Source organism: Macrotis lagotis, chromosome 1 (genome assembly GCF_037893015.1).
Source record: "Macrotis lagotis isolate mMagLag1 chromosome 1, bilby.v1.9.chrom.fasta, whole genome shotgun sequence".
Lineage (NCBI taxonomy): Eukaryota > Metazoa > Chordata > Mammalia > Peramelemorphia > Peramelidae > Macrotis > Macrotis lagotis.
Window position 1 is genome coordinate 667,072,642 of NC_133658.1, and position 16,361 is coordinate 667,089,002.

The 16,361-nt window shown below is 33.5% G+C and overlaps 1 protein-coding gene across 1 annotated transcript in view; it reads left to right on the forward strand.

The window, feature by feature from the left end:
• The window catches only part of COL5A2 (collagen type V alpha 2 chain), a 182,149-nt gene that overhangs the window by 110,332 nt on the left and 55,456 nt on the right, over positions 1 to 16,361 (forward strand). The window contains exons 7-13 of the mRNA XM_074215519.1: positions 1,348 to 1,425; positions 6,508 to 6,552; positions 7,669 to 7,722; positions 11,342 to 11,395; positions 12,325 to 12,378; positions 15,090 to 15,143; positions 16,153 to 16,206. Coding sequence (XP_074071620.1) covers positions 1,363 to 1,425; positions 6,508 to 6,552; positions 7,669 to 7,722; positions 11,342 to 11,395; positions 12,325 to 12,378; positions 15,090 to 15,143; positions 16,153 to 16,206 — 378 coding nt within the window. The 5' untranslated portion in view covers positions 1,348 to 1,362. The remainder of the gene's footprint in view (positions 1 to 1,347; positions 1,426 to 6,507; positions 6,553 to 7,668; positions 7,723 to 11,341; positions 11,396 to 12,324; positions 12,379 to 15,089; positions 15,144 to 16,152; positions 16,207 to 16,361) is intronic.

Below are 16,361 nucleotides of genomic sequence, written 5' to 3' on the forward strand. Positions count from 1 at the left end.
AATTTGTCTCACTAAGGACTAGTGTATTTAAAATGGTACAAGCTCATCACCAGAAAGTTGACAACCTGGAACTCGATTTAGAGCCAATAGCACTTAATGAAAACTATATCCTGATCCATATTGATGTAGGTGCTATCTATAATCATGATCAGAGAAATTTTAAACCATTAGGGCATTACATTTTTTGTAAACTATGATAATAAAGACATGTATATAATCAGGTGAAATAAAAGCTATCACCAGGAATAGCAAAACATTTAACATACCATAAAAAGCACATATTTCTGACAAATGTATCATAGCACATATGATGTTGCTATTAAGTTTTCTTGGTATCTTCAAGAGAATCAGATCAATCCATTATCAAGTAGGAGATAGTGGATGCTAGATAGAGTGAACTTTATACTTAATTATCATTTGCTTTTCTTTCACACTTTAAAAGAAATGATGGAGCTTGATTTTTGGCACTTTATATAGACTATTTTTTTTTAAATCTTAGAGTTTGGAATTTGGACTGTCATAAATTGGAGATTGTTTTAGGCAGTTTATAGAAGAATGTGTCAGCATAATTGGAAAAAATAGGGACCCCTTGAGCACTGAAATATTACTAAATAGAAATATTATTGTAGAATCATCTTTACTGAGAGTCCTTTTGTTGTCTTGGTGATCATGAACTCTGACACATTACCTGCTTTAAACATTTAAATAAAATTAACCCTTTCTTCTTTTGGCAACTGGGAACCAATAAGTAAAATCAATTCCAAAGAAAACTTAGCCAAATCAATTACCAGACTCAATTTGTATTACAAAGAAAATCTTTTGGTTCTTTGATCTTGCGGAGATTTTGTGAAGTGAGGATTATGCACTTTGTTACAATAGCAAATCTGTTTTCATCTTTTATCAAACTTATCAAAATTCACATGTCATTTTTAAGACAGTGAAAAGTAATATAATTCAAATTGTCTTAACCCAAATTATGAATTGCTCAGCTATAAGATTTTAGTAATATCTGACAAAGTTTATTCTAATGATGTTATCTATCAAGGAAAATGATATAACCATAGACTTACAAAACTGGATATACTGTCATCACTAAGATACCTTTCAGAAAAAAACTGATGATCTCATTAAGTGTCAGAAACTTGAACTAATTTCTGAATCAGCATGCTAAACTGTATTTTTTAAGAGTACTCTGTACTTTTACAGAAAGGAAAAGTAATTATTTCTATAAACAGCTGTTCCCACAAAGAGAGTTCATAGAGTTTTGTGGTTAATTTTTCTTATATAAAAGAAAAATCTGGAAATGTGTTTTTTATAAGGATAATATTAATTTTCTCATCTTTGCAGCCATTTTCAGCACAGATGGCCGGTTTGGATGAAAAATCTGGACTTGGAAGTCAGATGGGACTGATGCCTGGCTCTGTGGTATGAACCTATAGATATTTTAAATACTTTTGGGGTAGAGATAAGCATATGAGAAATGATAAACTTTAATAGATCAACTATCTAGTTAATAGATGGCAATATACAAATGACAAGTATGACTTAACAAATTCTTCCAGTATCAAACTATCTACTATAATTATTGGTGATTGGTATTTATTTCATTTTCACTAAAAAAATTCTTTGTTTAGACTTATTGTTTCCTTCTCCTTTCTTAATTCAGTAATGAAAAATATATCATTCTGACCAGGGCCAGATTTTAGCAAAATTTTGACACAAGTAAGGATTATCGTAGTTTTTGCATTTCCCTGTTTCTGCTACTGATATTTTGTATTTCTTTGTATTGGAAGCACTCTCCTAGTGTCTTTGTGTCTTCCCAAGTTTTCTCACTGTGATAGCAGATACATTCAAAATTATCTCCTTCTTCTCCACCATCAAAGTTTTCATTCCCTCAATAAAGCAGATATATACTAAGACTGGTAATAAAGCACTCTTTATAAATAGAACTTAAGAATTTAGAAGGTAAGTATTCTATCACCAAAACTTTGTATCTCTATCAGAACCTAAATATTATCTATTTATGTAAGATATTACCTGTGCAAGCATGAGCATCTTAACTCTCATCAGCTTGTTTCGTTATTAAATTATGTAATTGAGCTAAATATACTTGAAAAGAACACTTCGATTCTAAATGCTTTAATCTAAGTTCCCAGAGGCACCTGATACGTTTTGATTTTTTTCGTTGATGATGTTTTTCAATTACCACTAGATCTGTGATGAATGAATAAATGAATCATCTATTAATTGCATATTCTATGCACTATGCTCAGAGATAGGAGTATAAATAAAAAGGCAGGACGATACCTTCTCTCAAGGAGTCATATCCTAATAGATGTGAACGTTCTCTTTAACTCACTATAAGTCAAGTTGATTCAAAAAGCATTTATGAAGTACATACTGTTTTCTAAGTATTGTGCTAGATGCTGGAGATGCAAAGACAAACACAAATGCATCCCTGACCTCTTGAACCATATGTTCTGTTGAGGAGAGAATGGAATCATGACTTGATCTGATACATTTTCTATATCTATTTGGAGGAATTTTGGGATAGAGCTCAGCTTTATTTTTTTCTGCCATCTTATCTATACCTCCCCCTTTCTTTTGAAAGTAGCCTTGATTTTTGTTTTTACTGAGAGAGAAGGAATGGAAGGAGATGAATTCCAACGATGTCATTAAGAGTGTTCCAGTGAAAAATTGTCAAATGCAGATTGGCACTTGTTCTGAAATTTACAATGTTGGGCACTTGTAGCACTATGGGATAAGTGATTTATACAGGGTGATATAGCCAGTTTGTGTCAGAAGTAGTCAAATACATAACTTCCTGAATCTGAAGCCTCTCCCTATTTATGCGAAGTTTTTTATTATTGATCATAGTAAATGACTATCCCAAATGGACGGAATATTTTATTTAAATATTACTTTAAATATTTGATTGCTTTAAATTAATATTTTATCTTCAATTTAAATATTATTTTGAATTGTAATTACATATTGAATCATACATATGCATGTGAAAATATATACATCTTTTTATTGAAGACAATGAGGAGAAAACGACTCATTAAAAACATCAAATAATATAATCCAAATCACCTTAACCTAAATAATGGAATACTTAATCCCAAGATTTTACCACTATCTGACAAAGTTTAGTATAATGATGCTGTCATCAAGAGAAATGACATAACCACTTTGTACTAAGATAGTAGACTTACAAAACTGGATATAACTGTCATCACTGAGGTAGACTAAATAACTTTCAGAAAAATCCTGAAAAATCCTACCAAGTAGATTATATTATATTCAGGTCATTATTGTAGATTAATCTTTTGCCTGTAATTACTCAAACATAGCATTGATCAATAAAACCTTAAGAGAAAGTTTTTTTTAACAGATTGCCACAATCAATTTTATTAATTTACAAAATAAAAGAAATGAAAACTTTAAAATTATGGGTAAGTAGATGAAAATCATATGATGTACTACCAGAAGCAACTTTTCCCAAGATTATTTCAATTTGAACTCCATCCAGAAGACAAGGATGATGGAATCATAATCTTTGTAATAATCACAAATATTAGTAATAATAAATTGACATCATCTTGCAAAGTTACTGCATCTATATAATCCTAAAAAATAACTAATTTGGTCAAATGAAATAAAAAGAAAATATAGGATATTAGGGTAAAATAGGTTATTTTGTTATCATGATGACAAAATGTAGGCATTTTGGTGAAATTATTTTACTCAAAGTGGGTATTTTGATTCTATTTTTGGATAGTAGCCATTTAAAAATAACTGTAATATAAACCTTCGCCACCACATCCTCATCAAAGTCCTAAGTATTATCAATACTGGGGAAATGGGGATCATTTGAGACAACAGCACTGCCAGCCAAGATGATGGGAAATAGGAACATTTTGTTCCCAAATATTCCTTTGATAGCTACAAAGGCCTGGAAGGAATCTCTAAATGTTGAATTTGGATTTGTTGAGTATAACCAAAAGTTGATTATCTCAAGATGAATCTTATGAAATTACTAAGACTCAAAATTGGAATCAAAAAGTATCCAGGGGTGACATCCACATGAACTCAACCAACAATATATTGAAAAAGGATCCTTGAACAAATGATTGAGTCATGTAGAATTGTTTGTGTAAATGGAGGGGTATATGATGATAATACAAGACAATGTCACCAGAAATGATATAAGGTAATCATTATATAGTCTAGATTTAGTGATCAACATAGATTATGCAAGGAAATGATGGAGCTTGTGCAAAATCACTGTAATCTATTAAAAAAAAGCACCTTGTACTAAATACCAAGCAAAATAAGACCCAGTTGATTAAAATTATACATCAGAAACTCACTATTTTTAAAGAAATTTACATGTAACAACTTCCCATTTTAAAAAATGGAGACCTCAAAATATCCTAAAAAATACAAAAATACAAGTAAGTTAATTATCATAGACAAATTTTGTCTGTATTCGCTCAAATATAACATTGCTCAATAAATTGCCATAATCAATACTAATATTCTCCAAGCTACATGAAATGAAAACTTTAAAGATATGGCCAAGTAGAGGAAAATCATATAATGAAACACTACCAGAATAGAAATTTATCCCAGGACTATTTCAGTCTGAGCTCCATCCAAAAGAAAAGGCTGATTATAATAATCACAATATCAGTAATAATAAATTATAATCCTTTTGTCCAACTGCAAAAGCTGTTACTTTATTCACCTGTGTAGGCGTTCATGAAATGTTAAGAATTATAACAATTTAAGAACTTGTCTTGAGTGTTCCTATGTGAATTCCATCAAATTAAGTAAGAATGGTTTTTCTGTAATAATAATAATAATGATAATAATTGTTATTTTAACCAGAAGATGACACTAGATTCTTAATGGATATGCCAGTTAAGTTCAAGCTCTGATGATTGGTTCCAGAATATCTTCTTTCTGAGGTCTAGATTATTTAAATACAGAGTGCATGATCTCTAGATGATCAATTCCTCCATTAATAAGTAATTTAAAAAATTCCTCAAGAAGCTTATGTTCTATCAGGGTAGAAAATCAATCAGATAAAAGAATATACAAAATTATTAAAGTGATTAAAGTAATTTTGAAGGGGAAGTATTAATAAATTAGAGGTTTAATAATGGTTTCATGATGAATTCTTTGGTTTTTTGGTGTTGGTTTTTGGTAATTTAAAATGAAGGCAGTTAGTGATGCAGCTAGTAGAACACTGTTTTGCAAAGTGTTTTCCTTATAACAATCCTGTAAAGTAGGTACTGAATATCTAGATTTTAATTCCATCACTTCAACTACTCTAATCAATTGTTCTTCTAGCGATATTGTTAAATATTTGCAAATTATGATACACATAAAGATATGGAGAATCAAAAATTTTGGGTCATTCAAAGGGCAATAAAAAGATAAACAGACAGACAGACAGACAGGTAGATAGATGGATGGATATATTAGACAGAGAATGGGTCTAAGTAACTGAGCTTGCAAATAGTTATAATAATACTACCTTTTATTCAAGAAATTGAATAAAATATATCATCTTAATGGATGACTGAAAAAGAAAATGGGTTGTTTATTCAACAATTAGGTAGGGGTAATTGATGATTAGTCCTTTTTTAAAAATGGTCCATATAAATGTGAAAAGATCTACAATAAAACTCTCTAATATATTGGTTTTTCCCTGATGAGGATTTATGGAAAAGAGTCTCATAGATGGGGAGATATAGATATTTTCTGATCTGTGATGATGCAGAAAGAATCTATATTGGTGAGAACTTAGATCCACTAAAGAACTCCCATAATTACCACCATTATTATTAAATATTTAAGTTTGAAGTGGTTATTTTGATCTTCTTACCATATTTAAATGTTCTTTGAGAAAAAGAGAAATTATTCAAATGTCAAATCGTTTGGATATTAAGTTCTTGCAGGCAATAATATAATCTTTAAAATGATCCATGTTATTCCCTTGAATTTGCTGATTTGAAACACAAAATCATTATTTGTATCATAGTTGAAAAACTCAATAGGCAAGCTATCAAGAACTACTTTCTGCACACCACAATGATTTAATAAAAAAGAATATAACAAAACCAAAAAATTTCTGATGCTCATTTTAACTGATCCAGCAAATCTCCCAGTACGTTATATTGAGTCTATGAGGGCATACAATTCATTTTTTTTTCAAGACACTGATGACATATAGAAATCATCCCAAGCGTTAGTCTGAAATTTTCACTCCTCCCAGATTCTTGGCCCTCTAATTTTTGTTTCTTGCTAATTTAATTCAACCCTTCACTCTTTAACATCACTGTAGTCCTTGATATCTGTCCACAAGAGAAGTGTCAAGTTGTCAATCATTGCCAGTCAAAGCCTCATTCTCTTAGCCTTGAGTTGGAATTGTTTAAATGTATTTAAGACAATTGTTATAAAAAATAATGGAATGTTACTTTTTGTTTGTTACAGGGTCCAGTGGGACCAAGGGGGCCTCAGGGCTTACAAGGAAAACAAGTAAGGCTTTCTGACTTTTTACAAACCGTAAAAATATTGTAATCCAAAATGTAATTGCTTTTATTGTTTATATTTCATTAGAAATTTGATTTTATTTTTTAATGATTTTTTATGTCACATTCTACAATTTTTCAGAATCCTAGATAACTATACAATGAGTTTTATCATTAAATTCATTTATGTGACCCATCTCTGTTCCACTGAGGTTCAGAAACTAACTGCTATAACATGCTTGTTACAAATTCTCCTGTTAGCTGATAAGCCAGTTTTAAAGCCCTGAAATGAGGAAAGGTCTTCCCCAACTTAAAGGTAGTTTCTTCCTAAAGATGGGAGGAATGGAAATGAACCTGTGACTTCATTAGTGAAGGGATCTCATAGCAAAAAGAGCTTTGGGAGTTCAGCATTTTCCCCTGCAACTTTCAGTCTTGAAGAGTTTCATAGGGCATTGAGAGATTTATTCACTTGACTGGGATCACAAAACAAAAATGTATCAAAAGTGGAACCTCAACTCAGTCCTTCCTGGCTTTGAAAACAATTTTCAATCTCCCATGTCTTGTTATCCTTCAACATAATATGATATATTATAATATTCTCTATTATGAGAGATTCTGGTAGCTAAAAAGTAATTCCTACTTTAGTAATTGGGTGCCTTTACTTTGTCTGATACCCCTTAAACCCCAAACCTACAGGATCATACATTTCATTATAAACTAAATGTAAACTAAAAAGTTTAGAGTTGAAAACTTTAGAAGAGTTTTTGGAATAGGTGAAGATATCATGAGATATCCCAAAATTCTAAATTAGGTATCTTTCCTAAAGAGTGGCTGTACCAGAAGAATAAATACTTTATTTCTATAATTAACTAGTTATTTAATTTGTCAGTGACCCAATAGCATGAAACCTGTGTGATTTCAGTAATGATATAACAGATGATCAAAAATTATTCTTGGCTAAATCAAATATATTCTTATATTCTTATGCGGAAAGTGATATTATATATATATATGTATATATATATATATATATGAATCATTTGAACTTCAATATTCTTGAATAGGAGAAAATACTGACATTGTTTCTAGTCTCTATTTTTTCATGTTTATCTTTTAATTTTAGGGTGGTGTTGGCCCTGCAGGTCCTCCTGGTGAACCTGGTGAACCAGGCCCAATGGTAATGTCAAGTAAGCATGTATAGCCAGTTACAAAACACAGTAACATTATATAGTGTTTTATGAATATAATAAATACAATCTCTAATATAGAAAGGTAGCAAAATTCAAATTTGATGTACTTGTATGCATCTGGAAGGTGTCTGTCCTTTCCCTCTTTTTGCCTATGGCTAAAATATTTTGAACGTTACCATTGTTTATTGCTAAACAGTTTAATTTTAAAAGTCCCTTTTGTACATAGTCACAGAACATGTTATTTAAGAGTTGTAGCAGATCTTCAGAAAATTAGTAATACTAGTAATTATCTTTGTTATTATTGTTTTGTTATCAAAATGTGTATTTTCTTTTTTCTTGTTCTTTTTTTATTTATTTTTTATTCTCATTTTGTAGAAATGTTTTTTTTACATTAATAAAATATTCTTGTTTACAAGTAAACAAAATACCCCTCCCCCCATGAATATAGATAGACTTGCTTGGGCAAAAAAAAGTAAAGGGGAGAGAAAAAAATTAAAATAAAAAAAATAATAGTAATAATTGTAGGTATGGCCAGGTGGCTCAATGGACGAAGCACCAGCCCTGGAGCCACGAGCACCTGAGCCCATATCCAGCCTCGTAAACCCAACAATCACCCAGCTATGTGACATGCAAGCCACCCGATCCCCACTGCTCTGCAAAAACCAAAAAGAAGAAAAAAGAAAGACTCAAAATAAAATAAAATAGTAATAATAGTAGGGGTGGCTGGGTGGCAGACAGAGCATTGGCCCTTGAGCCAGGAGCACCTGGGTCCAAATCCGGCCCCAGACAACCAAAGATCCCCCTGCTATGTGGCCCCAGGCAGGCCACCCAGCCCCACTTGCCCTGCACCCTCCCCCAAATAATAATAACAAAAAATGTGCTTCAGTCTTTGTTCCAACACCAACAACTCTGTCACGGGTGGATCACATTCTTTATGATAAGTCCATCACAAAAGTTACTTCCATATTTTTCCAGCGTTGCCATTGTTGATCACAACTCCCTCCTTTTGTATTTCTCCACTACCATGTATTATATTTTCTCTTTCCTTTCACTCTGACTCTGCTGTAGGGTAGCTGAGTGGCGCAGCAGACAGATCCCTGGTCCTGGGGCCAAGAAGCCCTGAGCCCCCATACCACCCCTTAGGCCCAGAATCCACCTGGCCCTATGGTCCTGGGCAGGCCTTCCAATCCCAGCCCCTTGCAAGAAGTAAAAAAGAAAATGTGTTATATCTGAGCATTCTCCCCCCCCCCCCATGATCCATCCTCTCCTCCTTTATTCACATCCCCACCCCTTCCCCCTGCTCCCCCCTTCTTACTCCAGATGTCTATACCCCATTGAGTCTATTTGCTGTTTCCTCTCCTAGCCATCTCTGATGAGAGCAAAGGTTCCCTCATTCCCCCTTGCCCCCCCCCTTCCATATCATTGCAATAGCTCATTGTAATAAAAAAAATCTTGTTATGTGAAATATCTTGGACTATTCCCCATCTCCTTTTTCTTTCTCCCATTCCATTTCCCTTTTTTTCTTTTGACTCCATTTTTATACCACATTTTATCTTCGAATTCAGCTTTCTCCTGTGCTTCAACTATAAAAGCTCCCTCTACTTATTCTATTAACTGAGAAGGTTCATATGAGTATTATCAGTGTCATTTTTCTATGCAGGAATACATGCAGTTCCTCCTCATTAAGTCCCTCATATTTCCCCCCTCTCCTCCAATCTCCATGCTTCACCTGAGTCCTGTATCTGAAGATCAAATCTTCTGTTCAGCTCTGGCCATTCCAAAAGGAACATTTGAAATTCCCCTGGTTCATTGAAAATCCATCTTTTTCCCTGGAAGAGGACATTCAGCCTTGCTGGGTAGTTCATTCTTGGCTGCATTCTAAGCTCTTTTGCCTTCAGGTATATTGTATTCCAAGCCCTACAAGCTTCCAATGTAGTTGCTGCTAAGTCCTGTGTGATCCTGACTGCAGCTCCACGATATTTGAATTGTGTCCTTCTGGCTGCTTGTAATATTTTCTCTTTGACTTGGGAGTTTTGGAACTTGGCTATAATATTCCTAGGGGTTGGCTTTTTGGGATCTCTTTCTCGGGGGCATCGGTGGATTCTCTCCATTTCTATTTTTCCCTCTGCTTCTAGAATATCAGGGCAATTTTCCTGTAGTAATTCTTTGAAAATGATGTCAAGGCTCTTTTCCCGATCATGACTTTCAGGTATTCCAATAATTTTTAAATTATCTTTCCTAAGTCTGTTTTCCATATCAGTTGTTTTTTCAATGAGATATTTCACATTATCTTCTAATTTTTCATTTTTTTTTTTTGGTTTTGAAGTATTGATTCCTGATTTCTGGTAAATTCATCAATCTCCCTGAATTCTATTCTTTGTCTGAAGGATTTGTTCTCCTCAGAGAGTTTTGTTATCTCTTTTTTCCATCTGGCCAATTTTGCTTTTTAAAGCATTCTTCTCCTCAATAACTTTTTGAACTGTTTTATCCATTTGACCTAAGCTGGTTTTTAGCATGCTATTTTCTTCAGCATTTTTTTGGATTTCCTTGACTAAGCTGCTGACTTCATTTTCATGTTTTTCCTGCATCTCTCTCCTTTCTTTTCCCAGTTTTTCTTCCAACTCCCTCATTTGATTTTTCAAAGTCTTTTTTGATCTCTGTCATAGCCTGATCCCAATTTCTGTTTTTTTCTTGTAGTCTTTAGATGCAGGAGCTTGTGCTTCCTCATCTTCAGACTGAGTATTTTGATCCTTCTTGGGCTCATTTGCAAAATATTTCTCAATAGTCTTCCTCTTATTTCTCTGTTTGCTCATTTTCCCAGCCTGGGCCTGGTTTTGGGGTGCTTCCTGAGCTTTTGGGACACTCCCACAAGAGTCTCAGTGTGTGAGGCTCTGTCTTCCCTCCTGGTCTGTGAATGACCATAAGCGCTCCCCTTTGCCATGGGACGAGGTGGGGGGGCTGCTGCTGTTCTATAGGGGGGCCTAGACTGCAATCAGGATCTGAATGTGGTCAGAGCCCCAGAGTCCTGTTCCAGGGGCAGAGGACAGATCTTTGCAGTCTCTCTCTCTCTTCACTCCCCTCCCTCAGCAAAATGGGCTCATGCCCTGGGGGCTCCTGCTTACGGGCTCCGCCTGCTTCTGTTTCAGGCTCTGGGCTGCAGAAAGACCAAGCTGCTCCCTGTGTGCCCTGAGGGCTGGGATCCACGTGCTCACTCTGGCAGAGGTCCCCTGCTATTCCCCCACTTTGTGCTCAGTGCTCCCTGGGGTGCAGCTCAGGAGACTTCCCCGCTGCTGTGAGCCACAGCAACCAGCGCCCTGTGGCTGCCTTTGGGAGGCTGAAGTTCTTTCACTCTAGCAGGCCACCCCTCCGGCCCCGGGGAACAGAGCCTTTCTGCTCTTTTCCAGGTTACCTTGAGTAGGAGAACTGCCTCACTGGGTCCCTTTGTGGGTTCTGTCTGTCGAAAGTTTAGTTAGAGTCCTTAACTTATGAGTTTTATCAGAGCTCCTATCATTTCTTGTCTCCATCTTGGCTCTGCCCCTCAAAATGTGTATTTTCTAAAGAAGTTTTAAATATTGCTTTCACTGACATCTTAAAATTTTCTGTCAGGGTCCAGTAGGTGCACGTGGCCCAGAGGGACCTCCTGGAAAACCTGGTGAAGATGTAAGCTGAGTTTTGATCTTTTTCATAGTAATTTTGAAATGAAATCGGATTGCATGTTAGTCTGAGAATTTTCATAATTTTCTTATTTTTCTTTTAGTCCAAACTAAATACTGTAAATACAATCTAGCTGGTGAATTCATGATGGTGCATTTTCAAAGTCTATTAGCACATACTTTTATATATAGATAGTATAGAGATAAGGAGAGGAAATATCAATTTTCTCCCTTAGGAAAGAAAGGCAGACAATTTTTTTCAGTTTTTTCAATTCATGAATTTTCAAGTGAAGTATTGAAATTTAGATATAGAAGGATACTAATAGACCTAATATAGTAGCTTTTTTAAAAAAAATCTTTTTTATTTTTTTTCAATACTTCATTTTGAAATCTGTATCAGTACAGCATGGATTGTTTCTAATGATGAAGACACTGATTTATTCAATCACATTGTTAATAAAAATCCATGACATTTCCAGTTTATAATTATAAGTGTTTGTGGTTGGAGATTTTTTTCATTCTACTTTTGGTTGTGTCACCAAATAATAATGTAACTATAGACCTTAGAGACCTGCTACCTCACTTTGTAATGAGGGGGAAAGTTTCCTTTTCAAATAGATTTTCTGAGGTTCATTTAGACCATATAGTATTTTAAGAAAAATTATTGTAAAAATTTATAAGTCAAAAATAAATGTAATAGCAAAGAGGTTTAATAGTTCTTTAAATTTTTTTGTTTCACTAGAACAGATGTCCAATATTTCACTGAATCATGTCTGTCTTCATTTATATGTGAATATTTATAAAACTCTTCAGTTTTTAACTAAAGATAGTAAGCTTACTAAGAAGGACTTTTCTTACTTGCATACAAAATATTTAGTATCCACTCAATGAGGAGAAATTATTTTAATTTTTCATTTATTTGTTTTTAATGCAAAGGGTGAAGCAGGTAGAAATGGAAATCCTGGTGAAGTTGGGTTTTCAGGATCTCCGGTAAGTTTGTTCGACTACATAGAAATTGTTAATGCAAAATACGAATAATGCTGAAGAACAAAACAAAACAAAGTAAAACAAATGATCACTTATATTAAAATGCAAATAACTCTATCTATTCCACCCACTCAAAAAAGAGTTTATATCTCTTGTCTATAACAAAATGTCAGGAGCATTTCTATAATTTACTGATCTTTATTATGACCCAATATAATAAGAGAAACAAAAATTTAGAGCTGGAATGGAGCTTAGAAGCTATGTCCTTAAAACTTTATTTTTGACCTACATTAGTCATATGAAAACTATTGAGATTCAAAGCTAAGCTTTGCCTTTGTTTTCATACATGAAGACTCCTCTGTGTTTTAAGTATTAAATCCAACTGCAACTAATAAAACAAGTTTCCTAGCTTTCCCCTTCCTCCTCTCAATATCCTCTTGGTCATCTTGCCTCCAACCCCTATCTTTACCCAAATCCCCAAACAAAAACTCAGGCCAGGCCTGGATGTAAATACAGAGAAAAATAAGGAGACAGTCATTAGCCCAGATGTACATTTCAAAGAGTAAAGAGACTAAAATCCTCTTAGAGGTCTCTAACCTTTCATATGACCATATTTTTAAAATCATCCATTGTGTGACCATACTAGAGGGAGGAAATGTGTGTTGCCAGTATATCACAGATGCACATCACGAGTGCAAAAGAACAGACTGTATTTGGGGGATGATGATGACAGTCTTGGGTCAGATTGGAATGAGAACTTTTTGTTAGGACTTATACACCTGGTACATTTTCCTGCTAGGTTAGGGAACATGTAATCCCCTAATAGAATGAGAATTTCTCTTTTAGGTCATAAAATTGGAAAGGTTAATTGGTGATGCTGAAGTATTTAGTTCTGTACCTCCTTCAAGTCTAATAGGACTCTTATCTAAGGGACTATGTTAGTATGGAAGGGAAGCAATATTTTTTTTTTCTGAGGGTAGAGTATAGAAAAGGATACCTTGAAGTCTTGTATTCCAAGTAAAAGGAGAATTTCTCTGCAGAACTTTATAGAAATATAATCAGTAACTTGTAGAATTGAACAAGATGACTCACTAATGCATAGCATCTTAACATACTATCTTAATATTCTTTACTCACACCAACAATGCAATTATTATTAATTCCAAATATCAGAGGAGCAGATTTCTCCCTCAGAGGTTAAGGGACTTACCTGCACTGTCATCCAGCTAGTAAATATCAGTGCCAAGATTTAAATCATTCCCAAACTCCAAGTTCAGTACACTAGAGGTATAGTTCACTACACTAACCCAACTTGCCTCTCCTGTTGTATATAGAGTGGTGATGAAATATATTACCTTATCTACTTATCTAGATTTTATAGCTCAAATGTATACAATAGATCATTAAAAAAAGATTGACTCTTGGCAGTGAGAGGTTTTTCTTCTGCAGGTAGCCATGGAGAACCATCTCTTTCACTTTTTTTTTCATATGTGAAATTAGAATTTTTCTTTTGGAAATTTCTATTACAGGTTTTTATTATAAGTTTAATAATTAAACTCAAAATGAATCTGAATAATGAAAGAAAACTAAGCAATTATACTAACAAATTAGTTTCAATGAGAAAAGAAAATATTGATCTAGAGGAAAGTTTAAAGAATAGTTGAAGAAAACTTTAAATATTTTGCTTAGAATTTTCTACTCCCATAACCATTAGCCAAATGAAGTTCAACTAATAATTAAAAACAGCCTATAATATGCAAATGACTTAGTTTATGGTTATAGAAAGGCAAACAAGGAAGAATAGCTGCCCTCAGAAAGCTTACATTCTACTGAGGTATAAAAAAATGAAAAATCACTAAGGAAATGGCAGATAATATGATGAGAAAATCATAATTTTGTTATATTTTCAGAGATATGGAGGTTTTTTCCTTAATCAAGTAAGGTATCTTGCAGTTTTACCAAACTTATTGTGCCCATATGAAAATTCATGTTATTCTTTCCATTTTCCACTTTTCTTTCCCACTATTTGAAACTTTTTTAATATGTGTATGCGTTAATACACATACTTAATACATAATATGAATTAAAATCAGTTCCCTAAAGCTTCTTTTTAAGCTACCACATTTTAATTTATCTTTAATTCTTCTGTTTTTCGTTCCTCTAATCATACTGATCCCTTTTTACTTCTCACTATTAAGAAAAAAAGAGAATACAAACATGACTTAGAAGCTTATAAATATATTTTCTTTTTTATACAAACACATTTCCCTGAGAAATAAACAATATGGGACTTCCCAGGAGCATTTTAAATTTCTTCAAATTCTGCTACAGTATTTTAAAAGCTTAATATAATTTCTTTTAAATATTAAATCCAACAAGTTTTTGTTCATTTTCATGACATCTTGCAGTTAGTAATTACAGTGGTGTCATTCTCTCTATGTTTTGAAATGTTGGAAAAGGGACAACTTCCAATATTTTATGTTACAGACAAATCTAACTTTCCATTACCAACAGATTATTGCCTTCTGTGCTAACCTAGTGATCATAAAGATAAATTTTGATTAATGAAATGCTTAATTGTTATTTTATTTATATTACTATAGTAAATATTTACTTTAAAATAAACAAGAGTGTTTACCTATTTCTTTTTTCTTTGTTTTATCTTCTCCCCCCCTTTGTCTCTCCCTTTCTTTTTTTCATTTTTCTCTTTCTAGGGGGCACGAGGTTTTCCTGGTGCACCTGGTTTTCCTGGTCTAAAGGGTCACAGGGTAAGTGCAAATTCTATTTGCTTTCCTTTTTTTTGTAATGTGACATAATTTACTAGATTATATGTGCATGTGTGTATGAAAGCATATATATGTGTGTGTGTGTGTGTGTGTGTGTGTGTGTGTGTGTGTGAGAAAGAGAGAAAGAGACAGAGAGACAGAGAGAGACAGAGACAGAGAGATAGAGACAGAGAGAAGTGAAGTCATTAGTTTCAAAAAAATTTTTATTTAGCTATAGTTTAATTATTCCTCCAAGGTTACTGAAATCACTGATTTTTCATTGAGTCTTTTTTCAAAATTCAAGATTCTTAAGAGCTTTAAACTTTCAGAGAGTCTTGCTTAGAGCTCTCAAACAAGTCTATGATCAGTATGGCTTATATAGAGGAGCTGTAGAATAGCCATCATTTATTCACTCAATCAATATCCATTTATTTTTTCTTTATTCCATTTAGGGGGACATACAGATATTTAAGACATATTCTATGTTCTTAGTGGAGTTTGCCACTTAGTAGGGAGTGTAGTTATAAATTATGTGTCTTTATTTGTGTGTATCAAATTAGAATGAAAAATGCTTTCTACCTCTAGAGAGAGAACTCTGAACTCTGAGTGCAGATTGAAGCATACTGTTTTTCACTTTATTTTTCTTGCTTTTTTCTTTTTGCATCCTGGCTAATACAGAAATGTTTTGCAAGAAAATAGAAGGGGCCACTAGGAGGTACAGTGAATAGAACACTGGTCTCAGAGTGGGGAGGACCTGAGTTCCAATCCAACCTTAGATATTAATACTTACTTAGCTATGTGACTTTAGGCAAGTCACCTAACCCCATTGTTTTGCAAAAAAGAAACAAAAAAAGAAACATAGAAAACATTTGAAAAAGAATCTCATTTTAAGAACTATTCAAAAACTGAAATTAATTTAAAAGGGCATTTAAATAAGTGAGATGGCATACCTTTTAAAAAATATTTTCAAAAAATAACTAAGATCCATTTATATTTATATTTTCTTTCCTAGGGACACAAAGGTCTTGAAGGGCCTAAAGGAGAAATTGGAGCTACAGGAGCAAAGGTAATTTTTCTAGCATATTAATAGAATTGGACAAAGGGCAATTCCTTATTAAGGCTCTAGATATGGTTGAAATTTGTACATTTCTTCACCTTCAGTCAGAATTTTACATCCACTTCAGTTATGTGTTGGAACAATTGATTCCCTATCTACATCTT